Source organism: Ranitomeya variabilis, chromosome 8 (genome assembly GCF_051348905.1).
Source record: "Ranitomeya variabilis isolate aRanVar5 chromosome 8, aRanVar5.hap1, whole genome shotgun sequence".
Taxonomy (NCBI): domain Eukaryota; kingdom Metazoa; phylum Chordata; class Amphibia; order Anura; family Dendrobatidae; genus Ranitomeya; species Ranitomeya variabilis.
Genome location: NC_135239.1, coordinates 171,181,041 through 171,208,492, shown reverse-complemented (window position 1 = coordinate 171,208,492; position 27,452 = coordinate 171,181,041). Strand labels below are relative to the sequence as shown.

The following is a 27,452-nucleotide window of genomic DNA, read 5'->3' as shown; positions in this document are numbered from 1 at the left end:
CAGAATCCAGTGCCCAGAACCTGTAATATTATGTTTTTCAAGAAAGGCGTCCAGGCCCTCCGTGAAATTTAGTAGTGAATCAGCCATTAGAGAATCATGTGGCAGGGAGATCAAGTCACAGCCATAAGATAGGTCATCATCAATATAAGATTGTGGGGGTACGATCAGTTATTCAGGACATACCTATACTGTGGAAAACACCTGAGCAGAGTACCCCACTGATCAACAACCACCAGATGTATGCATGTATTGGAAAGCATAAATGAAAAATCTCAGTGATGTAGTTAACAGGCCCTATATATGCAGCAGACGTGGCAAACAATACTGACATTTTCAGTAGGCACCAATGACTGTTCGATTCCCTACTGAAGACCATCACAGCCTAGACATTACAGCTAGGCAACACGAGATCTTACCGACTGAAAGGTGGATGAGTATAGTGATTAATAGGCAAAAACTATTATAAAGTGAATTTCCCTTTAAAGGAAATTGTTCAGCACATATCTATATTTTGGAAGACACCCGAGCAGCGTTTGGTAAGAAAACTGAACTTTACATCTATAAAGCGGTTCAGAGGAAACTACGTTGGTGTGAGAAATGAAATTTTCTTAACCACAATTGCCGTGACAAAGAAAGTTCCTAAAGTAAAACCTAAGAACTTTCTGTTCACCAGAAACATGAATGTAAAGTGGAATTGATGTTACATTACTAACTATACTCACCTAATTGTTCATGTAGCATCGCTGCTTACAATATTATTTCACTATTATTCTTATTTCTTAGCAAATCCAATAGGTTTCTAATGCATACATTTTTATCTTTCTCTAATTACTAATTTGCAAGTTCTTTCTTCAAAGTCTGTTGCAGTTTTCTGATGCTGGTAGAATATTTATTTCTTTTTTATCTCCTAATTTGTTATATTTATTATACTTGCTTTCTGCTATGTTGTATCTAGTGGCGTAACTTGTAAAATCTCCAATAGGGCTCCAACAATCAAGTATTGGTCTTGAGTTAAAGGGATGTTTCGGGCCCCTCCAACTTTCAAATCTACTGCAACCTGCACTGCTTATAGTTACACTCGTGGGCCTAACAGCTTTTGCTTTCTATATTTGCCAGGACAATTAGCCTGGTGATTGACTGCAGCAGTCATGTGCATTTTGACTGTTGCCTCACCGGAAGCAGTGGCAAATATTGCAAAGTCATTCCTTTCCCTAAAAGTTTATTAATCATTAAAAACCCAATTTCCACTGAATTTCAGTCCTATCACAAAATGGCCTGCTTGCATTGTTTCATTGATCTTCTGACTAGCTCAGGAGAAAGTGTTAATGAGGACAAGGCAGCGGATATTACTATGTCATGCTGATTGAATTATAAGACCAGACTTGTAGCTTTAAAATCGGAAATTGGGCTTGAAATTGTTGTCTTCTTCTATTAACCATGGTTACCTCCAAAGAAATATGAGCAGTCATCATTGTTTTGCACCAAAAGGGCTTCACAAGCAAGGACATTGCTGTTTGTAAGATTTGCCCTAAATAAACCATTTATGGGATCTTCAAGAACTTCAAAGAAAAAGGTTAAATTGTTGTGAAGAAGGCTTTAGGACTCCAAAGAAAGTCCAGCAAGCGCTAGCACCTTATCCTGAGAGGATTCAGCTATGGGATCAGTTCAACACCAGTTCACAGTTTACTCAAAAATATCATCAGGCAGGTGTCAGTGCATATTATTATTATTTATCATTATTATTTATTATTATTTATTATTATAGCACCATTTCTTCCATGGCGTTTTACATGTGAGGAGGGGTATATATAATAAAAACAAGTACAATAATCTTGAACAATACAAGTCACAACTGGTACAAGAGGAGAGAGGACCCTGCCCGCGAGGGCTCACAATCTACAAGGGAAGGGTGAGGACACAGTAGGTGAGGATAGAGCTAGTCGTGCAGTGGTTTGGTCGATCAGTGGTTACTGCAGGTTCTAGGCTTACCGGAAGAGGTAGGTGTTCAGGTTCTTTTTGAAGGTTTCGTTGGTAGGCGAGTCTGATATGTTGTGGTAGAGAGTTCCAGAGTAGGGGTGATGCGCGAGAGAAATCTTGTATGCGATTGTGGGAAGGAGAGATAAGGGGGAGTAGAGAAGGAGATCTTGTGAGGATCGGAGGTTGCGTGCAGGAAAGTACCGGGACACGAGGTCACAGATGTATGGAGGAGACAGGTTGTGGATGGCTTTGTATGTCATGGTTAGGCTTTTGTACTGGAGTCTCTGGGTAATGGGGAGCCAGTGAAGGGTTGACAGAGGGGAGAGGCCAGGGAATAGCGGGGGGACAGGTGGATTTGTCAGGCAGCTGAGTTTAGAATAGATTGGAGGGGTGCGAGAGTGTTAGAGGGGAGGCCACAGAGCAGGAGGTTACAGTAGTCGAGGCGGGAGATGATGAGGGCATGGACTAGGGTTTTTGCAGATTTTTGGTTTAGGAATGTACGGATCCATGAAATATTTCTGAGTTGAAGGCGGCAGGAAGAGGAAAGGGCTTGGATATGCGGTTTGAAGGAGAGATCAGTGTCAAGGATTACCCCGAGACAGTGAGCTTGTGGGACTGGGGAGAGTGGGCAGCCATTTACTGTAATGGATAGGTTCGTTGGGGGGATCGCGTGAGATGGGGGAAAGACGATGAATTCAGTTTTGTTCATGTTAAGTTTTAGAAATCTAGCGGAGAAGAAGGATGAAATAGCGGATAGATATTGATTCTGGTTAGTATGGTGGTGATATCTGGTCCAGAGATGTAGATTTGTGTGTCATCAGCATAGAGATGATACTGAAAACCGTGAGATTCTATGAGCTGTCCCAGGCCAAAAGTGTAAATGGAGAAGAGCAGGGGCCCTAGAACTGAACCTTGCGGGGCTCCGACAGATAGGTGGCGAGGTGAGGAGGTGGTTTGTGAGTGGGAGACGCTGAATGACTGGTCAATTAGGTATGACGAGATCCAGGATAGGGCCAAGTCTGTGATGCCAAGGGATGAGAGGGTCCGCAGCAACAGGGAATGGTCCACTGTGTCAAAGGCAGAGGACAGGTCCAGGAGGAGGAGGATAGAGTAGTGTCGCTTGCTCTTGGCGGTTAATAGGTCATTGGTGACCTTAGTTAGGGCAGTTTCAGTGGAGTGGTGTGACCGGAAGCCTGATTGTAAGCGGTCGAAGAGGGAGCAGGAAGATAGCTGTGAGGACAGTTCAAGATGGACGTGTTGTTCCAGTAGTTTTGAGACATAGGGGAGAAGTGATATAGGGCGATAGCTCAATACAGAGGATTGGTCAAGAGAGGGCTTTTTGAGGATAGGTGTGATTGAGATGAAAGCTTGAGGGAAAAACACCAGTTGTTAGTGATAGGTTGAAGAGATGGGTTAGGGTTGGGATGAAGACTGTGGCAAGGTTTGGGATGAAGCGGGAAAGGATCGGGTCAAGTGCACAGGTGGTGAGATGCGATCTTGAGAGTAGAGTGGAGAGTCGATCTTCTGTAATGGTGGAGAAGTTGGTTTTGGAGGTGGAGGGCTGGGTAGTTCGGAGGAAGGGCTCTGGGGGTTGTCTGCTAAACCCGTCTCTGATGTCCTCAATCTTCTGCTTGAAAAATGAGGCAAAGTCTTCAGCTGAGATGAGTGGGGAGGGAGGAGGTGCTGGGGGATGGAGGAGAGAGTTGAAGGTGTTGAATAACTGTTTAGGGTTGTGAGACAGGGAGGATATGAGAGATGAGAAGTAGGTTTGTTTTGCTGTGGCGAGTGTGGCCTTGAAAGTAGTGAGGGACTGTTTGAATGCGATGAAGTGCTCGTTGGAGTGGGATATTTTCCATCTCCGCTCAGCAGCCCTGGAAGCTCACTTCCGTTCTTTGGTCAGGCTGGTGTGCCAGGGCTGTCTGTTGATTTTGCGAGCTTTGGTATGTGTGAGAGGAGCAAGAGATTCCAAAGCTACAGCTATTGTGGTGTTATATAGAGCGGCAGCGTCATCCGCATTGTGTAGGGAACTTATGTCAGTGAGAGGGAGGAGGCATTCAGAGAGTGAGTGTAGATCAAGGTGTTTAAGATTTCTGCAAGGGTGTGCAAGTTTGTGGGGTGGGGATTGTAGACAAGGAGTGGAGAGGGAAGAGAATGTGAGTAGATTGTGGTCAGAAAGAGGAAGAGGTGAGTTAGAGAGGTTAGATAGGGAGCAGAGGTAGGTGAAGATGAGGTCCAGTGTCTGACCATCTTTGTGAGTGGCTGCAGAAAACCATTGAGTGAGGCCGAAGCAGGAAATGAGAGATAGAAGTTTAGTGGCAGCTGAGAGGGAAGTGTCAATGGGTATGTTGAAGTCGCCCATGATGATAGTGGGGATGTCCGCAGAAAGGAAATGAAGTAGCCAGGTGGTGAAGTGGTCAAAGACGGTGGTGGCTGGCCCTGGGGGGTGGTAAATGACAGCCAGTTGGAGGTTGGAGGGGGAGTAGATGCGCGCAGAGTGGACCTCAAAGGAAGGGAGGGTAACAGCGGGTGGAAGTGGGTTTGGGGTGAAGGAGCAGTTATCTGACAGGAGAAAACCAACTCCTCCGCCATGCTTGCTGCTGGGGCAGGGTGTGTGAGAAAGGTGGAAGCCACCATACGAAAGTGCAGCAGGAGAGGCTGTGTCAGAAGGGGTGAGCCAGGTCTCGGTGATGGCGAGGAAGGAAAGTTTGTGAGTAATAAAAATATCATGGATGTAGGAAAGCTTGTTGCAGACAGAGCGAGCATTCCATAGAGCTCCTGTTAGTGGGACCGGGGAAGTGGGGGCTGGGCGAAAGGGTATAAGGTTAGAGAGGTTACCGAAATTTGTGATGGAGCGTGGATGGGAGGTAGAACTGACTGTGGGGATGTGGTGAGGAGGACCAGGATTTGGAGAGATATCACCAACAGTGAGAAGGAACAGAGAAAGTATTAGCAGGTGGGAGCAGGAGAGGGCGTGAGGTGGCTGTCTGTGCTTGGAGACAGGATTGTATGTTGAGGAACAGTTCTGAGGAGGAGGTGAGATGGATGGGGAGGATTGAGGAAGAGATGAACAGTTCCTTACTAGGTGTAGGGATTAGGGGAGTTAGCAGAAAATGAAGGATTATAGGGGTGAAAGTGAAAATAAACAGAAACATTGTTTACAGTGCCTGGCCAGTTACCTTCAGTTCCCTTCTGGTTCTATTCTGGTTTTAATTCTACATAATCTTCACACTTCTAGGACACACTTATAGGAATCACACTGCAGACTAAAGGAATTGCAGACTTGTGCTATGCAATATATGTACTACTGAGTGCAATTCAGGTGTGAAGCAGAGAGGAGTGGTCTCTGTTCATCTTGGTCATAGAATTAAGAGTGGACCAGATGCATACAATCAAGCCAAAGTAAACAAGATCATAAATGACACTGGGGTAAGCTGGGGTTATGCATTTCATAGACAGACAAGGCAGGAGAGCAGGCTGGAGAGCTGAGTGCATGAATATACCATGTGAATGCTAGGAGCAGAGGAAAGTCTGTGTGGAGAGTTGGGTGGTGTACTATATGCACTTCATAGACAGACAAGGCAGGAGAGCAGGCTGGAGAGCTGGGTGCATGAACATACCATGTGAATGCTAGGAGCAGAGGAAAGTCTGTGTGGAGAGCTGGGTGGTGTACTATATGCACTTCATAGACAGACAAGGCAGGAGAGCAGGCTGGAGAGCTGGGTGCTCAAATATCATGGCAAACGCTTTTGGGGGCTGGCCTAGTGTCAAGAAGTGCAGCATAGAAGCCACTTCTTTCCAAGAAAAATATCAAAAACAGGCAAACATTCTGCAGGAAGTACAGGGATTGGGCTGCAGAGGACTGGGATAAAGATATTTTCTTTGGTGAGGCCCCTTTCGGACTGTTTGGGACATCTGAAAGAATGATTGTCTGGAGAACAGTGAGCACTACCGTGAGTCATATGTCGTGCCAACAGTAATGCCTTCTGAGACCATTCATGTAGAGGCTTTTCATCCATGGAGGAGGCTCATTTACAATTTTTCTTAAGAACAAAGCCATGAATAAAGAATGGGATCTAAACATTATCCAAGAACAACATCTACTGTACAGCTTGATGGGCCACCATGTCACAAGCCAAACGTGATAAGTGGTTTGTTGACCAAAACACTTACATTTTAGGTCTGTGGTTTCAAACTCTCCAAATCTTAATCCCATCAATAAAAGTTTTAAAATTTATGAAATGCTCATAATTGTACTGTACTGTAGTGACCATAGAAACATCTGACTAAAAAATCTAAAGACACTGAAGCAGTGTAGGAAGATGGACCGGTAATACCTCTCTTGTGTTGGTTCCGGAACTATCGGGGCTGTCACCATTGTTGCTGGGGCGAAAGCTTTCTGACCTAGACAGACCTTTGCACTCTACTGTAGAGGGCGTGTCAGGGATAAAAGGGACGGTGTGCGGGAAAGCGAAAGACTTGGTGGGAAGATAAAGTGCGCAGCAGGAGAAGGTTGATTCACTCTCTGTGGGGCGACGCGATTATCCAGTCCTGCGCTGCAGCTCCCCAGCCCATGCGCACACTGACTGTGTGGAACTTATATCTGAGTGCCCGCTAACCCCTGTGACTGAGAATCCGTCCCGCACTGTTCTGCTGACTGCCTAAAGCTTACCAGGTGAATGATACAGAGCCGGGTAGCTTAACCCTCGCCTCCGCCACTGAACTGAGTCACACTCCGGTGGTACCACAGACTACTTTTCAGTAGAGCAGACTAGGAGAGCCGGGATACGCCGCTTCCGTCAGGAGACAGTGCATCAACTTTCTTCAGGCTCAGGCCAGAGACTTCAGGCGTCACTGGCGACGCCACCGTGGGATTTCAAGCTTCCACAGCCCGGAAACCATCAGACTGATAAGTTTACTTGTTTCATAAACATTTGTTCTTACCCTGATACAAGATTCAGTTTAACTCCCCTCATAACCCTTTCTTTCCCTGCATGGAGTATCCCCTGGAATAAACCCTTTAACTCTTGTTCTGCCTCCTGCTCGTCACTCCATCCCACGTCCCTGCAATTCTACAGCAGCAAACTTCGTGAAAAACTAAATTTTAGTCAGTCTCAAAACATTTTGACCAAGACTGTATACCTGCCAAACAATCCTGGAAAATTAGGGTATGTCCAAGGCTAAAAGAAGGACAGGAATAACATAAACCCAGCCAAAAAGTGGATCATAAATCACGGACAGCTAAAAATATTTAATGAAGGTATCCACAATAATGAAAAAAGAGTTTCACAGGGAAATCCACCTCACTAAAAGGGTGTAATACAAAGGAAGGTATTAATATCGGAGTATAATCATTATATACATACAATAAGTTCCTTACAGTGGAGCATCAGGTCAGCAAAATAGGGCTCAGTAAACATATTTGAATGAAAAGTCATGTGGGGCTTTAAAGAGCCCCTTTAAAGAATGGTCAATCTGCATTTATGTTGGTTATGCACAAGTTAAAAGGGTTGTCTGGTCTAAAACGAAAAGTCTGCAGTCTCACAGAGTGTGAATCCTCCGTTCGAAAACACTGGGATTCAATATCCTTACTCCCAGGTAGAACCCGCCTAGTGAGTGCGGCCTTGCTGAAACGCTAATTTTGGACCTGACAACCCCTTTAAGCCTTGACATGCCCAGTGAGAATCTGTGTCAGTAATATACAGGGTAAACCTTGATCCATCTCATCATAGACACAGATTATAAGAGGGGCGGACATGTCATTGGTGCAACCTGTGCAGACGCACAGGGGCCCAAGAGGTCAGAGGGCACATTTCAACGTCCAAAGCTGGTGAAAGTGTGCATTATGATGAGCAGTTGGGCTGCAAAGGACCCATGTACTGTTCTTACACAGGAGCCTTCCCTAGTATATACTTTGTCAGTCTTCCCAAATGTTTGCAGCTCAGATGCAATGTACACCACTTACAGAGGAGACCATGAGTGAGCCTCTAATCAGAGTGCTTCTTGGATTCCCTGTGGATCCCACTGAAACAGATAGACCTAAATATTATGGGCCTAATACATCAACGCATTCACGCAAGAAATCTGGCATAAAAGCTTTCAAAAGTCAGAAAATGTAGGCGCAACTCAGATTGGCCAGTATAAATGCCCCTTTATAGTATTACTGTCATCATTCATTCCTTTGTGCATGCTGATCCCCATCATGTCATCACTGGAGAATACGTGTTTTCTACGTAGGGCTTTCATTGAGCTTTCATTTAAGATCATTCAGAATATCCTTTATTTTCTGCAATGTTCAGATCTTCTCTTGTGACTCATCTGCTCAAACCTTTTAAAGTCATAGTCGTCCATTTTATACAAATGAAGAGAGTGGTATGAAATGAGGGGATGAGATTGCGGCTCGGTTGGCTATATATAACCATTGTATGGCCACACAATGCGCGGCCCATTACGCATCCTTCCATTATCTATTGTGAAGTGGTCGTAGGCTCGCTAATTGTATTCATAAACTGAACGAAAACTTCTTACTAACAAGACTGATTTGATTCTGTACTTAAAGGAATATTCACATCCCCAATATCCTATCCCAATATGTAGTAGGTGTAGAAATAATATTATTAGCAAATACCTGCAATTAGAAATGTAGTATAGTTTTTCTGATTCGCTATGTCACTTTCCTTATGTGCAGGCATTGCAGGACCTTCAGTATCCATGGTTATGACCGCTAGCAACTAGCTAAGTGTCACTGTATCAGTGGTCGTAATTATTGATGAGCGAGTATACTCGTTGCTCGGGTTTTCCCAAGCACGCTCGGGTGATCTCCGAGTATTTGTTAGTGTTCGGAGATTTCGTTTTCATCACCACAGCTGAATGATTTACAGCTATTAGCCAGGCTGAGTACATGTGGGGGTTGCCTGGTTGCTAGGGAATCCCCACATGTAATCAAGCTGGCTAATATCTGTAAATCATTCAGCTGCGGCGATGATGTCCGAACACTAACAAATACTCAGAGACCAGCCGAGCGTGAAACCCGAGCAACGAGTATATTCGCTCATCACTAGTTGTAACCATGGATACCTAAGGTCCTGCAATGCCTGCACATGAAGATCGGAAGAACTATACTACATTTCTAATTGGAGGAATTTGCTAATAGCATTATTATTACACCTACCATATATTGTAATAGGATCTTGTAAATGGAAATACCCTTTTAATTCAGAAAATGTTGACACATCCCTGATGGCGAGAGGCAGCTTCACTACCCACTAGCCATAATCCAAGTTACACTATGTGGGCAAAAGTCCTGGGACTCGTCATAATTATTGAATTCAGAGGTTTCATCCATTCCTATTGCCGCCTGTGTATTATAATTAGTCCTGTAATAGGACGCCCCATAGTACATGATGCTCAGGGTTGACAACTCCAGATTTTTTACGGACAGATTGAAAAACCATAACAAATCATTAAGAGTATAATTCGTGCGCGTCTACAGCCCATAATTGTCGGGTGAAATGATTCATGGATGGACATTTGTTGCCGATCACATTGATACTCTAGAACGATCGCATTAACAATCATTCTGTGCCAATAAATGTGCGGTTGGCCTTTCTTTTGGCCTTCAATGTGGCTGATCGGCATTACCGTGGGTCAGACAGTCAAAATGCACCCCTAGACAGAAGGAAGGGAGTACAATTGCAGGCTCGGGCTAATATATTCTGTAATCATGGAGATACACAAGACAATGTTAATGAAGACTGCAAAAAATGTTTTACTTTTCAAGTGCAATGCAGATTCATTGCAAAGATTAAAATATAATTTAAAGGCCACGAATGCACAAAGTTTTATTCATTATTTTATTCTATTATTATTTTATACTGTTTAGACTGACAACTTTACAGAAATGTATTCCATTCGATTTTTATCCATTTATATTATTTAAATGAAATTCAATTGATTCACCACCTTAAAAAGCCACATTTAGAACATTGTGAATGTAAAAGCGACATTATGTTTTAATGACTAATAGAAGAATTGTAAAATAATTGCAAACAACAGGCAGCGCAGGCGTCCTGGGAGGAGGCCCACCTGTATGTAGCTATATGACACACACGCTCAGAATTCCCGGCACACGCTGTTCTTGTCTTTGATGATATTCATGACTATAATAGAACAAGGTTACATATGTAATGGCCGCAGTAACAATACGTGACGTTCCCACTCTTATAGAATTAGGTGACACTCTTGCTCCCCCTACTGTACACAATAAAATAAGCCCAGGATGGCCCAATTTACCGTAGAGCCGTCCATCATGAACAGACAACTGCAGCGTTCGTTTTATAAATTCATTTGTTGCTTTTTTGTGTGTTGCATCAGGAAGTCAGAAAATCTTAAAGTCAGAGTGAAGCTGAAATTGGACTAATTTTTTCATGCATTTATAATATTATTAATATTATTATTATTATTATTACAAACACTCACCTGCCACCCAGAGTTACCCTATAAGGGTATGTCTACAAGTGGCAGATTTGTTCCCGAAATGCCTCTGACTGCTCCATAAGTCTGAATACATCTTGTAAAAACTCAGGCAAGTGGTGCAGAAATAAACCCATTTGGATACAAACAGCAGTTTTTTCTGGTATTTCTGCAGCAAATTTGTTTTGTGTTAATATATTCTAAGGTTATGCTCACTTTTTTTTCCTCAGGCAAAACCTGTTCTCTAGGCAGTAAAGAAGCTGCTTACAAAAGTCAGGTTTTGCTGCCTTTTTATTGCGACTTTTATGTTGTCTCTTGTGCATGTTGATAAAGTTTAGTCGCCAAAAAAAACATGATTTAACTTGCTTAGCAGTAATGGGTGAGCTCAAACACCTAGTGTCTGTGCACGGACCCCGAACACGGACTTCTCCATGAAGTATGGGGTTAGTAATGGGGGTGTCATATAGACTGCACTGGTTATCAAAAATGGAGGGGACCCACTCCATTTTTTTTATTTGTTTATTTACCTATTGCACAGACGATAGCTGATGAATACTCTCATTACCTTCACCTGCTCTCCCTGCTATCAGTGAGAGCAGGTGTAGGATGATGAGAGTAGTATTCTCAGCAGTTGATGCCTGTGACCAGCGGTAACCTTTTTACTGCTGGTCACTGCTGCTGGCTCAAACAGTCACTGCCCATTGTTTGCACTCTGTCAGATGACAAATAGAATGGTATTTGACTGGAAGAAATACAAGATTCTATATCTGGGCAAGAAAAATGAAAATTACATCTACAGAATGGGAGGAATAGAACTAAGCAACAGCACATGTGAAAAATACTTGGATATACTAATAGATCACAGACTGCACATGAGTCAACAGTGAGATGCAGCAGCCAAAAAGGCAAACACAGTTCTAGGATGTCTTAAGATCACGTGAAGTATTTATCCCACACTACTCCTCCTTGGTCAGGCCTCATCTGGAATACTGTGTCCAGTTCTGGGCTCCACATTTTAAAAAAGACATTGCAAAACTGGATCAAGTTCAGAGAAGAGCTACCAGAATGGTGAGCGGACTTCAAAGTATGTCCTACAAGGAACGGTTAAAGGATCTGGGAATGTTTAGCTGGTAAAAAAAAGAAGGCTAAGAGGAGACTTAATAGCTGTCTCCAAATATCTGAAGTGATGTCACAGTGTAGAGGGATCATCATTATTCTCATTTGCACATGGAAACAAGAGAAGCAATGGAATGAAACTGAAAGAAAGAAGATATAGATTAGATATTAGAATAAACTTTTTGACAGTTAGGGTGATCAATGAGTGGAACAGGCTGACACGAGAGGTGGTGAGTTCTCCTTCAATGGAAGACTTCACACAGAGGCTGGACAGGCATCTGTCTGGGATGGTTTAGTGAATCCTGCATTGAGCGGGGGGGTTGAATATGATGACCCCGGAGGTGTCTCCCAACTCTAACATTCTATGATTTTATGAACCGCAGCCCTCTAATGAATTTGTCACCAATCAGAGTCACCGGTGTTTCTCACTCTATCATACAGATGACAGTGTGGGAAACATTGGATGTTCAGGCCCCCATTCATCTGAATGGGGTTTGGGTTTGAGTTCAGATACCATTTTGATAAATAAAACAAACTTTTCTTCTACACGCCAGACCCAAACATCCACACATTCACCCATCACTATTCCTTTTCCGCCAAAAACAAAGCAAAAACTGATATCTGTGATTTTTGCACTTACCCATTGTTTCCTATGGATGAAAAAACACTGAAAGAAGTGACGTGCTGCAGTTTACAAAATAGCAGCAGTTTTCCAAATCAGTCAGGAAAATTAACTAATGTGTGTGCATGAGTTTTCTGAAATCTCATAGACTTTGCTGGTACTGCAAAACGCAGCTTAAAATTTGCATTAAAAAACGCTATGTGTGAACATAGCCTTAAAATTCCTGCAATTTCCTCCAGCCCCAGAAATGCCAGCATGAACAATACAAAATTGCCACAAATATTATATGCAGAGATTTAAAAAAAATGTGGGATTTTCATCACTTTGTAATATCTCAGTATTGAGCCACAGTTCCGCGTGCGTTGCTATATGGTGCCAGTGCCATACATACTATTTCTATGCTATGAAATTGAAAGTGAGAAATATCGCCTTTATGACTAACAAATTGTTTTACTAAACCAGAATAACTAGTATTTCCATACTAATGTTGGGTAAATGTTGATCGCAAATTGCAGGTTTTACACACAATACAATAACCACAATACGGTGCCCCGATGGGATCAAAATTTTCCCCACCTTTAGCAACTTTGTTTATGGCATTGCAGGAGAAGGCTTTTAATTTCAGCACTAGAAATCCTTTCTTTCCCATATATTCCGGTCCCATGATTCTTTGCACATCCTATGATTACACCAGAAACGCGTCGGGATTCAATTTGTACAGAGGGTCCCTCTGCTGTCAAAGATTTTTTTAATGATTCTTTAATAAAGACTCTTTGTTATCGATTGGATGGAAGTGCCGTTTTCCTTTTTTCATAGCAATTTCTTTACTGGCTGTTCTACACCAGCAGGATCGGCACCCATTCACCATCGGTCCGGCGTGTTTTGAATGTTGACAGCATGGTGAGCTTGTTTTCCTCTTTTTTTCCGTAAAAAAAGTGTACTCAATGGAACAGCGGGAATTAAATAAGTTCAAAAACTGGTGACTTTTGACCGTGTCACAGGTCCTCCTTAAATCTATAACCATGTCTAAAGTAAAGGAGTGTAAGATGCGCAAGCGAGGTAGTCATGGGTGAGCTTCAGTCCCCATTCGCTTTGGCATCCTACAGACAACTCGTGTCCCAGTCCTGGTGTGCTGCTATGTGTGACACTTACTTTGGGGCTGCAGGCCTCTTCTTCTCCTGAGTCCAGGCATCACTCTTCTGGAATCAGGGCAGCAATTAAACAAGGAGATATGAGGTTCATAAAAACAACCAAACTTTTACTTGGTGAATGGATATGTAAGTACAGTATTTACAGTCAGATGTAGTCAGATGTAGAGGATAAGGCCCAATATGTTGTCATTTTTCCCAGATACAATTTCAGCCTTCTCGGTATAGGTAGAATGTCCCTCTCACTGGCTTTTCTAGCACTAGGGAGTCTTCTCCACCACTGGCAGTATATTCGGATTGCAATACCTTCTGCCCCATGTAGTCTGAGTCCATCTTTCCCTGTAGCCCCAGGCCCCCAACGTCCATCTCTAGGTTGCCTCAGGCCATTACACGGAATTACATGGAAGGGTATTTTCAGCAATCCACTGCCCTGAGTATTATGCCCACGCTGTCCCTAGCAGCCTCTTGTCCTAGGCATGCTGCTTCACTCACTGCTGTCACTTCCTGGACCTGCTACCAACTCTCAGTTCCCCCTTCTAAACTGAGCCATCCACTACAGTTAACCCTGTCTCAGCTGACTGCAGCCCAAGTGTGTATCATCCTGTCATAACATTCATGAACATCAGGGGTGGATTAAGGGTAGCCAGGGCCCCGGGCTGTTCAGAAACTGTGGGCCCCCCGGTCATGTGACGGGGTCATCATATACCTGAACCAGATTATTCCAGAAAAAGAGTTGCTGTGTGAAACTATAACCTGTCAAACTTCCATTGGTCTAGTCAATTTACCCTTCAGTTAGGAACAAAGAAAAAAACACAATACTATCAACTTAAGTGCCAGTATTCACAGGAGATCTGTACTTAGTATGCAGTGTCTGTGTAAAGGTAATACAGTGATCACTGGTGACTTTATACACAGGAGCTCTGTATATAGTATACAGTGTATAGTGTCAGTGTATAGGTAACACTGACTCACCAGTGACGTCTCTAGGTGAAGTCCTTCATCTTTCATCCAGCACAGTCCGCCATCACTTCATCCAGCCAGGACTCGTCTCTGCAGGAAATAACAGTTATCTCGAGCTCCGCTTGCAGAACACATTACTTAATTTTTCCCAACTTCTACATTACACCACATGAAGAAAAAGAGGCGACATAGTGTCACTCTACACAGTAACAGGAATGCCCCCCCATTTAAAACAGTGTCCTCAAAAAATAAAATAAATACATCACTGCAGTAATAATATCCCTTAATTAGCCCCTATGGTAATAATATCCCCCATCCTGGCCCATGTATCTCATTCCTGGCTTCAGCCATATGTTCTCCCATCCTGCCCTCATGAGTATCCATTCTGCCCCATATGACCTCCCCATCCTGCCCCATCAGTCTCCATCGTATCCATCCTGCCAAATGATCCTGCACGATCTGTCTCCAATCCTGCCCCATGTCTTTCATTCTGCCCCATGTCTCCAATCCTGCCCCATCTGTCTCCAGTCCTGCCCCCAGTGTGTCCAGCATCTCTGCCCCCAATGTCCAGCATCTCTGCCCCCAGTGTCCAGCATCTCTGCCCCCAGTGTCAAGCATCTCTGCCCCCAGTGTCCAGCATCTCTGCCCCCAGTGTCCAGCATCTCTGCCCCCAGTGTCCAGCATCTCTGCCCCCAATGTGTCCAGCATCCTGCCCCCAGTGTGTCCAGCATCTTGCCCCCAGTGTGTCCAGCATCTCTGCCCCCAGTGTCCAGCATCTCTGCCCCCAGTGTCCAGCATCTCTGCCCCCAGTGTCCCGCATCTCTGCCCCCAATGTCCAGCATCTCTGCCCCAGTGTGTCCAGCATCCTGCCCCCAGTGTGTCCAGCATCCTGCCCCCAGTGTGTCCAGCATATTGCCCCCAGTTTGTCCAGCATATTGCACCCAGTGTGTCCAGCATCTCTGCCCCAGTGTGTCCAGCATATTGCCCCAGTGTGTCCAGCATATTGCCCATAGTGTATCCAGCATCTCTGCCCCAGTGTGTCCAGCATATTGCCCCCAGTATGTCCAGCATATTGCCTCCAGTGTGTCCAGCATCTCTGCCCCCAGTGTGTCCAGCATATTGCCCCCAGAGTGTCCAGCATATTGCCCCCAGTGTGTCCAGCATATTGCCCCCAGTGTGTTCAGCATCTCTGCCCCCAGTGTGTCCAGCATATTGCCCCCAGTGTGTCCAGTGTTGTGAACTCTATTTTTGGGCTCCCTCTAGTGGTCACAAGCGGTACTGTGTAGTGTTGTCTTTCTGCAGGTTGGCTTCATCACCTGGTTCGTTATCCTTGGTTGGTTTCCTATTTAGCTCACCTGGATACTCAGTTCCTTGCCTGCTATCAATGTATTCAGTGCTCTTCAGATTCCTGGTGACTACCTTGCTCCCAGTCTCTCCAAGACAAGCTAAGTTTTTGTTTGTTCAGTTTCTGATTATTAGCGTTCATCATGTTTTTTGTCCAGCTTGTTAAAATGTGATTTCTTACTTGCTGGTTGCTCTAGGGGACTGAGTTTCTCCCCTGACACCGTTAGTTGGTGTGGGGGTTCTTGAAATCTCAGTGTGGATATTTTGTAAGGGTTTTTTACTGACCGCATAGACCCCTTTTCTATTTTCTGCTATCTAGAATTAGTGGGCCTCTTTTGCTGAATCTGCTTTCACCCCTGTGTATGTGCGTTCCTCTTACCTCACCGTTATTATCTGTTGGGGGCTTCTATATCTTTTGGGGATTATTTCTCTGGAGGCAAGAGAGGTCTTTCTTTCTCTCTAGGGGTAGTTAGTTCCTCAGGCTGGCTCGAGACGTCTAGGATTTTAGACACGTTCACCGGCTGCCTCTAGTGTGGTTGGATAGGTTCAGTTTTGCGGTCAGTCCAGTTTTCCACCTCCCTAGAGCTTGTCCTATGTTTAGTCACCTTGCTGGAGTAATTTGTGATCCTCAACCACTAAGGATCATAACAGTCCAGCATCTCTGCCCCCAGTGTGTCCAGCATATTGCCCCCAGTGTGTCCAGTATTCTGGCCCGGGCCCCCCGGATTGCCGTTCACAATAAAAAAAAACAAAACCTAGTTCTCCTCACCTGTCTGCGCTCCTTTGGCGATGCTCCCTCCAGCAGCGCGCACTTGCTGGCGACTGACAATGACATCAGATGCCGGCGACGTGCGCGCTGCGGCTGACTTCAGCTGCCAGCCTCCAATTGGCTGGTGGCTGTCAACTATTGACATGCGGGCGCGCGCCCGCTTGTCAATAGCGTTAAACTGCCGCAGTGCCGGTAGGGGCCCGGTGAGCAGATGAGGGCCCCCTCTGCCCACCGGGCCCTTATGCCAGTCAGGGCAGTAATGCCCTTATGACGGCGGTCAATTTGAGCGGTTGCCCAGGGCCCCCCACACCACTGGGCCCTGAGCTACCGCCCAGATTGACCTCATTATAATCTGCCACTGATGAACATCAAATGCATTTAACCCTTGGAGTGCCAGGGAGCAATCCATCAGCCCCACCACTGACAAAAATTGGTGGCTTTTGACTCTGTCACAGGTTCTCCTTAAATCTATAACCTTGTCTAAAGTAATGGAGTATAAAGTAAAAAATAATTAAATTGAAAGTAAAGGAAAAGTACAACTAGCCTTGCAAAAAAAAACAAAGGTTCTTATAACTAAGTTGAGGAAATAAAAAAAAATAATAACTTTTTGGGATGGTCTCAAGGGGTTCAAAACTATCAAACATAAGTTGGTAACATCATTAGTGTTTAAGTTACTAATTATTGTGTATGATTTCACGTTAGTTTTACTATTTAGAGTTGTGTCTGTTTTAGCTCCTTTTATTCTGTCATCCACTTGTTATTGTAGCATTGTTTTCTTGCGATGGGTTTTATCCACTGGCGTGATATGAAATGAGTAGTGACATGGAAAATGTGACATGTGCTTCTCTGCTCCTCTCTTACAGACACTACGGCTGCAGTCGACAGGAGCCTGTGTCTGAAGTGTTGTCATCTGGGAGTGCGATGCTGGTTGTCTGGAGGCAGGGAATGTACAGTTACTATGATCCGTTTATGCTCACGGTGCTGCCTCTGCCGATCACAAGTGAGGAAGACCGGGGAGTATATACTGGTGGGAGGACGAGTAAAAATGAAACGTTATACTGGGAAACTGTTATTGAGTTACATGTGAAACCTAGGCTTATCGAGACCAGTGGATAGAAGGAAACGTAATGATGACTAAAGTAACAACATCCCCCAGTGCAGCCGAAGATGGCTGACAATTAAACGAGCGGACGGAGGGCACAATTTCATAATTAAAACACTGCCAGGCATATTTAAAATTCATCATGTCCTGCTTTGCATTTGATAAACAGATGCTCGGTGAAGGCCACATCGCCCGCCCCATGCCGGCCAAAAATGTCATCAATAGATTGTGCAATGCAAGAGAAAGCTCCAGGGCAGCTGGGGCAATTTGTGAAAACTAGAGCATTAAGAAGAGATGATGCCCGGAGCAAGAAGTCAGGGAAATGATTCCATTTCGAGATGAGATGCTCATTCTGATTGTTTGCAGCAAATTTATTTTTGTGTGCTCCTGTGTATCAAAGACAAGCAGCATTACTAGTTCTGGTAACCAGGGATGGAGAATTACAAGATCTCAAATAGTTCTAGTCTCAAAATTAGGTCACGCTCACACGAGCGTAGATTCTCTCCTCCGACAGGATTGGATTGATTAACTTAATGACATTCTGATCTAACTCTGTCAGAGTTCTCTGTGTCAGTTTAATGTGATCCGATTCTCTCGCATGATAAGATAATAAGAGCACACTATGAGGATAAGAAGAACAAAATTTCTCCATTAGGTGAGTCGGCGGAAATCAGACTGTACTCGTATGTCATCCCAGTGCACTCCAATGTTTTCCACGCCCCCATAGACTTCCAATGTTTTGAACGCACCCACAGACTCCCAGTGTTTTCCACACACCCATAGACTTCCAATGTTTTCCACACACTCATAGATTTCCAATGTTTTCCACACACCCATAGACTTCCAATGTTTTCCGTGCACCCATAGACTCCCAATGTTTTCCATGCACCCATAGACTTCCAATGTTTTCCACACACTCATAGATTTCCAATGTTTTCCACGCACCCATAGACTTCCAATGTTTTCCACACACTCATAGATTTCCAATGTTTTCCACACACCCATAGACTTCCAATGTTTTCCGTGCACCCATAGACTCCCAATGTTTTCCATGCACCCATAGACTTCCAATGTTTTCCACACACTCATAGATTTCCAATGTTTTCCATGCACCCATAGACTTCCAATGTTTTCCACACACCCATAGACTCCCAATGTTTTCCACACACCCATAGACTCCCAATGTTTTCCATGCACCCATAGACTTCCAATGTTTTCCACGCACCCATAGACTTCCAATGTTTTCCACGCACCCATAGACTTCCAATGTTTTCCACGCACCCATAGACTTCCAATGTTTTCACGCATCCATAGACTTCCAATGTTTTCCATGCACCCATTGACTTCCAATGTTTTCCACGCACCCATAGACTTCCAATGTTTTCCATGCACCCATAGACTTCCAATGTTTTCCACGCACCCATAGACTTCCAATGTTTTCACGCATCCATAGACTTCCAATGTTTTCCATGCACCCATTGACTTCCAATGTTTTCCACGCACCCATAGACTTCCAATGTTTTCACGCATCCATAGACTTCCAATGTTTTCCATGCACCCATTGACTTCCAATGTTTTCCACGCACCCATAGACTTCCAATGTTTTCCACGCATCCATAGACTTCCAATGTTTTCCACGCACCCATAGACTTCCAATGTTTTCCACGCACCCATTGACTTCCAATGTTTTCCATGCACCCATAGACTTCCAATGTTTTCCACGCACCCATTGACTTCCAATGTTTTCCACGCACCCATAGACTTCCAATGTTTTCCATGCATCCATAGACTTCCAATGTTTTCCACGCACCCATAGACTTCCAATGTTTTCCACGAACCCATTGACTTCCAATGTTTTCCACACACCCATAGACTTCCAATGTTTTCCACGCACCCATAGACTTCCAATGTTTTCCACGCACCCATAGACTCCCAATGTTTTCCACGCACCCATTGACTTGAATTGATGAGTGGCATCCTATTTTTGCCGCAGGTAACACCATGCTGTGATTTTTGTTCTCATGTCTAATCAGTATGACTCTGATCAGCGCTACCCCGCAGTATAACATTGGTCCGAGTGCTAGCTGATAAGAGATTGCATAGCACTCGTTCAATGTATTTGGAGCGCCCCCAGATGCAAGGCCGCGGGGTACTCAGTACCGGGCCTCTCAGTCTCAGTCCTGGGGTTGTCACGGTGGCTAGACCCGGTCCGTGACCCTGCTAAGGGGCGTCCAATGAAAGGTGATGAGGTGTGGTGCGAGGCGCGATGAATAACGAAGACACAGGGTTGCAGTCTCTTTACCTCTTTACTGAAGGCTTCGGGATCCACAACCCAGAATACTGCTAACAGGGCTGGCTGAGACCGGCCGGTCCGAAGGCACATCCAGAGTTCCCTTTGCAGGTGGAAATCAGTGCCTACCTACTAGCGCCTGTGTGTTGTAGTACTTCCCTGCTGAGCACCACGGGATAGTCCTCACAACTGTTGTGTCTGTTTCTGATGTTCTTTCTCTGATGTTCTTTCTCACAACTATTCTGATGTTCTTCTCCGTCCCCCAGATGATATGGCTAGGATGCACCCGTATGACGGGTAGGCCTGGAGTTATTCTGGGACCCTAGAGACGCCCCTCTCCCACAGTTGCCCCCTATGTCTGCTTAGGTGATTTAGGTGAGACAGTCAACCTATAATCAACTGTCCTGCCGCTGTTTGAAGTAAATGCTTGGCGCTCAATACTTCCTCGGCGTTCCGGCCACCGGCTACGCGCCTCAGTAGGATGTTGCTGATCTCGGGGCACGACTCCTACTGGCTTTATCTCCTTTTTGCTGCGATCTCGTTTCTCACTTCTCCACAATATATCTTGCTTCGTTTCCTCTCTTAAGATGCCGCTGCATTCAAGTGCAGGCGCGGCTCCGCAACGTTCTGTTCACTAGGTCACTGCCAGGATCCCACCCCTGACAGAGACCCCCTGAATCTTCCCCCACAACACCCTCTGCCACAGGGTGCTGCCTGGATCGAACCCAGTCAGATTCTCCCTAACTTCCTCCCCAGCCCCCAGTTTTACCAGATTGTGAGGAGTGGCCTAATACATAGAACCCTTTGCTCCCCCTGGTGGCTGGAGTGTGAAATGTAGTGTGTGACTGTGATACCTGGTCAGGTGAACTCCTTAAGTGCCATCAGACGTAACATCACTCCCCTTAGTGGCGGAGCGTCAGTACTGCAACGACCAGGACTCTGGGGCGCTGCATATACGTTCGTGTGAGCGAGCCCTTACTAGAAGTATTGTCACAGAATGTCACCTTTGTTAATTATTGTGTTGGAGGTACAAACTGATCAATAAGTAAAGATTGCATTGGCATTTGTGTGTTTCTGCTGCAGAAGCGCATTAAAAATGAATGTATTCCGCACATGATGGTATCAATAAAATGTTATCAAAATGCAAATGCCAGGAAGTATCAAAACCAAAGCAGCTTTATTTAAAATGGAACATGCCAACAAGAAACAAAAAATGCTTAATACACGCAAACGTAATAGAGATGCATGTAAAAAAACGCACACAAAAACACAATGAAAAAACTCAAGTAACCTAATTTACATAATAGGTGTCAAAATGGTGCAGAAAATCTGAATCTTAATGGGGTATTCCCATCTTTAAGATTCTCTCACAATATGTAGTAGGTGTAATAATAATGTTAGCAAATTCCTCCAATTATAAATGTATTATAGTTCTTCTGATTCGCTATGTCTCTTTTCTCATGTGCAGGGATTGCAGGACATTAGGTATCCAAGGTTACGACTACTAGTAGAGTGACAGTTAGATAGTTGCTAGTGGTCGTAACCATAGACACCTAAGGCCCTGCAATGCCTGCACATGAGAAAAGAGACATAGCGAATCAGAAGAACTATACTACATTTCTAATTGGAGGTAGTTGCTAATATTATTATTATTACACCTACTACACATTGGGATAGGATCTTGGAGATGGGACTATCCCTGTACGGTCTAGATCCTCATACACTAAAAGGTGCCATTCCATGCCTCATAGCAGTGCCTACTACTCATGGGGGAAGGAGTTACCAGACTGACCATCAATGATAAAGGCTCTCCCAAAAGCTCAGCTGCAAAGTCATATACACATAAAGGAGTACAAGCCAAATTGTAAAAATTATTATCTTTATTAAACAATTATCAAACAAATAATCAAAAGAGTTTTGTTTAAAAGGAGAGTATGAGACATATGCAAATGGAGCGCCCCCACACCGCCGCAGGGCCGAGGGGTACCCGGAGCCGGGCCTCTGGGTCTCAGTCCTGGGGTTATCACGGTGGCTAGACCCGGTCCGTGGCCCTGTCTGTCAGTGGGGGACGTCCGGTGCAGTAAGTGGTGTTGTAACGGTGCAGTTGTGGGGTGCAGGTCGCGGTAAATAACGAGGACACCAGGTTGCAGTCTCTTTACCTCTTTACTGGAGATCTCTGAGTCCTCAGTCCAGAATACGGTTCTCCAGGCTGCGCAAGTCCGACCGGTCCAATGGCACCACCAGAGTTCACTTCACAGGTGGAAATCGGTGCCTTCTGTCATGATTCTCAATGGCGAGAGAACATAGCCCAGCATATATGAGAACTAGCTCTTGGAAGATGGAAACTATACTGACCATGAACTAAACCTGCCGCACAACTAGAAGTGGCTGGGTAGCATGCCTACGTTTTTTAACCCTAGATGCCCAGCGCCAGCCGGAGAACTACCTAATCCTAGCAGAGGAAAAGACAGTCCTGGCTCACCTCTAGAGAAATTTTCCCAAAAGGCAGACAGAGGACCCCACATATATTGGCGGTGATATTAGATGAAATGACAAACGTAGTATGAAAATAGGTTTAGCAAAATCGAGGTCCGCTTTCTAGATAGCAGGAAGACAGAAAGGACACTTTCATGGTCAGCAGAAAACCCTATCAAAACACCATCCAGAAATTCCTTTAAGACTCTAGCATTAACTCATAACACCAGAGTGGCAATTTCCGATCACAAGAGCTTTCCAGACACAGTAACGAAACAGCAGCTGTGAACAGGAACAAAATGCAAAAACACACAAGGACAAAAGTCCAACTTAGCTGGGAGTTGTCTAGTAGCAGGAACAAGCACAGAAGGCTTCTGATTACATTGTTGACCGGCAAGAAACTGACAGAGGAGCAAGGTTATATAGCGACTCCCACATCCTGATAGGAGCAGGTGAACAGAGGGGATGATGCACACAAGTTCAATTCCACAAGTGGCCACCGGGGGAGCCCAGAATCCAATTTCACAACAGTACCCCCCCCTCAAGGAGGGGGCACCGAACCCTCACCAGAACCACCAGGGCGATCAGGATGAGCCCTATGAAAGGCACGGACAAGATCGGAGGCATGAACATCAGAGGCAGTGACCCAAGAATTATCCTCCTGACCGTATCCCTTCCATTTGACCAGATACTGGAGTCTCCGTCTGGAAACACGAGAGTCTAAGATCTTTTCCACAACGTACTCCAACTCACCCTCAACCAACACCGGAGCAGGAGGCTCAACGGAAGGCACAACCGGTACCTCATACCTGCGCAACAATGACCGATGAAAAACATTATGAATCGAAAAGGATGCAGGGAGGTCCAAACGGAAGGACACAGGGTTAAGAATCTCCAATATCTTGTACGGGCCGATGAACCGAGGCTTAAACTTAGGAGAAGAAACCCTCATAGGGACAAAACGAGAAGACAACCACACCAAGTCCCCAACACAAAGCCGAGGACCAACACGACGACGGGGTTGGCAAAAAGCTGAGTCTTCTCCTGGGACAACTTCAAATTGTCCACCACCTGCCCCCAAATCTGATGCAACCTCTCCACCACAGCATCCACCTTGAGCAACGCAGGATCCCCTGGTGCCAATGCAAAAGCCCAGTCTTGAGGGTCGCCCCGGAGCAAGGAAATTACAATCCTGACCTGCTGTGCAGGGTCTCCGGCAGAGCGAGACTTCAGGGACAAAAACAATTTGCAATTATTTTTAAAATTTTGAAAGTGAGATCTATTCCCCGAGAAGAATTCAGGCAAAGGAATTCTAGGCTCAGACATAGGTGCATGAACAACAAAATCTTGCAAATTTTGTACCTTTGTGGCGAGATTATTCAAACCTGTAGCTACACTCTGAAGATCCATTTGAAACAGGTGAACACAGAGCCATTCAAGGATTAGAAGGAGAGAAAGAGAGGAAGGCTGCAGTATAGGCAGACTAGCAAGTGATTCAATTAAGAGCACACTCAGAACTAGAGGAAAAAAAAAAAAAAAAAAAAAAATTGTAGCAGACTTCTTTTTTCTCTCCTTTCTCAGCCAGTAATTTAACCCTTTTTTGGGCCGGTCAAACTGTCATGATTCTCAATGGCGAGAGAACATAGCCCAGCATATATGAGAACTAGCTCTTGGAAGATGGAAACTATACTGACCATGAACTAAACCTGCCGCACAACTAGAAGTGGCCGGGTAGCATGCCTACGTTTTTTAACCCTAGATGCCCAGCGCCAGCCGGAGAACTACCTAATCCTAGCAGAGGAAAAGACAGTCCTGGCTCACCTCTAGAGAAATTTTCCCAAAAGGCAGACAGAGGACCCCACATATATTGGCGGTGATATTAGATGAAATGACAAACGTAGTATGAAAATAGGTTTAGCAAAATCGAGGTCCGCTTTCTAGATAGCAGGAAGACAGAAAGGACACTTTCATGGTCAGCAGAAAACCCTATCAAAACACCATCCAGAAATTCCTTTAAGACTCTAGCATTAACTCATAACACCAGAGTGGCAATTTCCGATCACAAGAGCTTTCCAGACACAGTAACGAAACAGCAGCTGTGAACAGGAACAAAATGCAAAAACACACAAGGACAAAAGTCCAACTTAGCTGGGAGTTGTCTAGTAGCAGGAACAAACACAGAAGGCTTCTGATTACATTGTTGACCGGCAAGAAACTGACAGAGGAGCAAGGTTATATAGCGACTCCCACATCCTGATAGGAGCAGGTGAACAGAGGGGATGATGCACACAAGTTCAATTCCACAAGTGGCCACCGGGGGAGCCCAGAATCCAATTTCACAACAGCCTTCCTTCTTAGCGCTATGTGTTGTAGTCCTCCCCTGCTGTGCTTACGGAAAGTACCCCACAACCGTTGTGTCTGTTTCTTAAGTTCCCTCACAACTCGATTAAATGATGTTCTTCTAATCTTCCGTCCCTTCCTGATGTTACAGTTAGAACGGCACCCGTTTGTCAGATAGGCCTGGAGTTCTTCCGGGACCCTAGAGACGCCCCTCTCCCGCAATTGCCTCCCAAGACTTCATAGGTGATATGTGTTAGACAGCCCGCCTTAAACTGACTGTCCTGCCGCTGTTTAGAGTATTGCTTGAAGCTGAATCTTATAATACTCCCTCGGCGTTCCGGCCACCGGTAGTGCGCCTCAGTAGGGTGTTGCTCCGGTCTTACAGCACGACCCCTACTGGAATTCTCCTATTGCTTGATCTCGTTTCTCACTCAGCACAATCTATCTCGCTTCTAGTCCTTTCTTGGGTCCCGCCGCTTCCCGGAGCTGGCGCGGACCCGTTACGTTCTCTTCAATGCCAAGCCTCTGTCAGGATCCCACCCCTGACAGAGACCCTACTGTCTCTTCCCCTACAACACCCTCTGCCACAAGGTGTTGCCTGGTTCCGACCCAGTCAGCTTCTGATCTAACTTCCTGCCTGACCCCCAGTTTACCCACTATGGTGGGGAGTGGCCTAATGAATAGAACCCTTAGCTCCCCCCGGAGGCCCGGCTGTGAAATGTATTGGTGTCTGTGATACCTGGTCAGATGAACTCCTTCAGTGCCATCAGACGCACCATGGCTCCCCATAGTGGCGGAGCCACAGTACTGCAACGACCAGGACTCTGGGGCGCTGCACTCCCCCCTGGTTAAACACAGTACTCCGGGACTGGGAAGAAAACTACAATACAAGTTAGCAAAAAGACATACAATTTTGTTGAGTGCAATGACAATAAGTATACTTGAACAGGTTTCCCTTTATGGGAGGTGAGGACACTTGAACGTTACAAACATGGCAAAAATATCATAGCAACATGCTATAATTAACTTTTCTTACCCAACCGGGTATTCTACTAAGTGCAAACATTACTGAACAATAATTTAACTTTGCCTTTAAGGACATACACTCTTTATCCACTAAAGACCTTCCTATAATCACATTATAAGGCATTTTAACTTTCTCATTCTCCTACTTTGGATCTGCAGGACCGCCTGTCCTATTGGCACCAGACCTACTGCCTCTCCTTTCTGCTACAGGACCGTCCCGTTCAGCCAGGACCTACTGCATTTTCAACTGCTATACATGGTATAGAACATAACATACTTTCTGTTTAAGAGCACTGAGCCATCTACGTATAGCTCCTATGAGGACTCACTACCTAACCCCTACGGGTTCACTTTCTGTCCTCTGTAACACATTACTAACTCTTTCTCTACATCAACTGACTTACTATGGAGGACTCAGGGTTTACCTTCTATCCCCATTTCTTATCAACATTATTAACTATTTCCTTATATCATCAACCTTCATTAATACTTTCTTACTTCCGACTATGCAGGACACTCTGTCTACCCCTACGGGCCTACTGCATCTTTCTTCTAGCTCTCACACTTTCTTCTAAGGAACATTATCAACATTTCTTTCTACAGTTAACCATTTCAATACACATAACTTTTACATGTAAGCATTATCATTTTTACTTTAGGCATTGTCATCGCATTACTGTTCTGAAACAGTATCACTCATAAGTACACTTTCGACATCCCCTTTAAGAGGGGATCAAATCTTTCTGAGGTAGTTCGTCTTCTCAGACTACCAGTCCATACTCAGCAAAAGCTCCGGTACGGTATCTTCGCAAAGAGTCTTTAAGTAAAACCAGTAGGAAAGGTATCTTCGCAAAGAGTCTTTAAGTAAGTAGGAAACACCCTTAAGAAGGTGTAAACTATATACAAAAGAGTTCGGATCATGCACTGTTCATGATTCAGCAGTTTTTAAAACTTGTGGAACAAAAAAGCAAAAATGAAAGTGAAAGCAAAAATAAAAAGCAATAGGGATCCCGGGTAAACAAAGGGATCCCTTTAAGAGTTAACCCAGGACGGGTTTTAGCAGCAAAACAGCAAGGAAATAAACAGTTAACTATTTACAGTTTCAGGTTTCCGAGGCTTAGTTGAACGGCTTCCAGGGCTGCACCTGGCACTTAACCCCTCTTGGCCCGGGAAGGGTGAAGTCCAGGGTTGCACCTAGTGCTGGACACACGCCGTTAATCCGTCTCTCATGTACAGTTAAATCATGCGCAGCGATGGAGGTCTGCGCAGCTTGAGTATGGGCATTTGCTGCAGCAGAGGTAGCGGCTGCTGCAAGATCAGTCACTGGAACGGAGTCAGCAGCTGTGGCACTAGCAGTCGCTGGAGTGGTGTCGGTCGTCAGGGCAGGGTCGTCCTTCATACCTGCTTCAGATGCGGTCCCTCCGGTGCCGGTCTGCTCCGCCTCCGCTGGGGTCTGGAACGCTGGTTGCGGGGCCTTGTGCTGCAGCGTTGTCATCTCTGCTTGCAGCATCTCGCTTTCCGGCAGGGCCCTGCTTTCTGGCTTCGGAGCGCTGGAACTTCTTTCTTGCTCCGGACCAGACGAGGCTGCCGACAGACGTCTGGCGAGGCTCCCGATGATGGTCTTCTTCCACCCGGCCTCAGTGCTCAGCTGCATCCGCCGGGGTTGGTGGATCAGCTCGTCCGCTCCGGTCTGCAGGAGGTCAGCGTCAACTGTGGAGGTCTGGCTGCGGTGCCTCTCCGGGTAGCTGGGGGAGTCCTCGGCTCCGACCCCACACTCTGGCTCCGGGCGGCTGGCCATGGCGTCCTCCATGTTG

The 27,452-nt window shown here is 45.3% G+C and overlaps 1 protein-coding gene across 3 annotated transcripts in view; it reads left to right on the top strand.

Annotated features, from left to right (window-relative positions):
* Positions 1-27,452, top strand: part of TMPRSS6 (transmembrane serine protease 6) — a 106,756-nt gene that overhangs the window by 44,212 nt on the left and 35,092 nt on the right. For all 3 annotated transcript variants that reach the window (XM_077277727.1, XM_077277726.1, XM_077277725.1), the window contains one exon: positions 17,269-17,405. In XM_077277727.1, the coding sequence (XP_077133842.1) occupies positions 17,269-17,405 (137 nt within the window). The remainder of the gene's footprint in view (positions 1-17,268; positions 17,406-27,452) is intronic.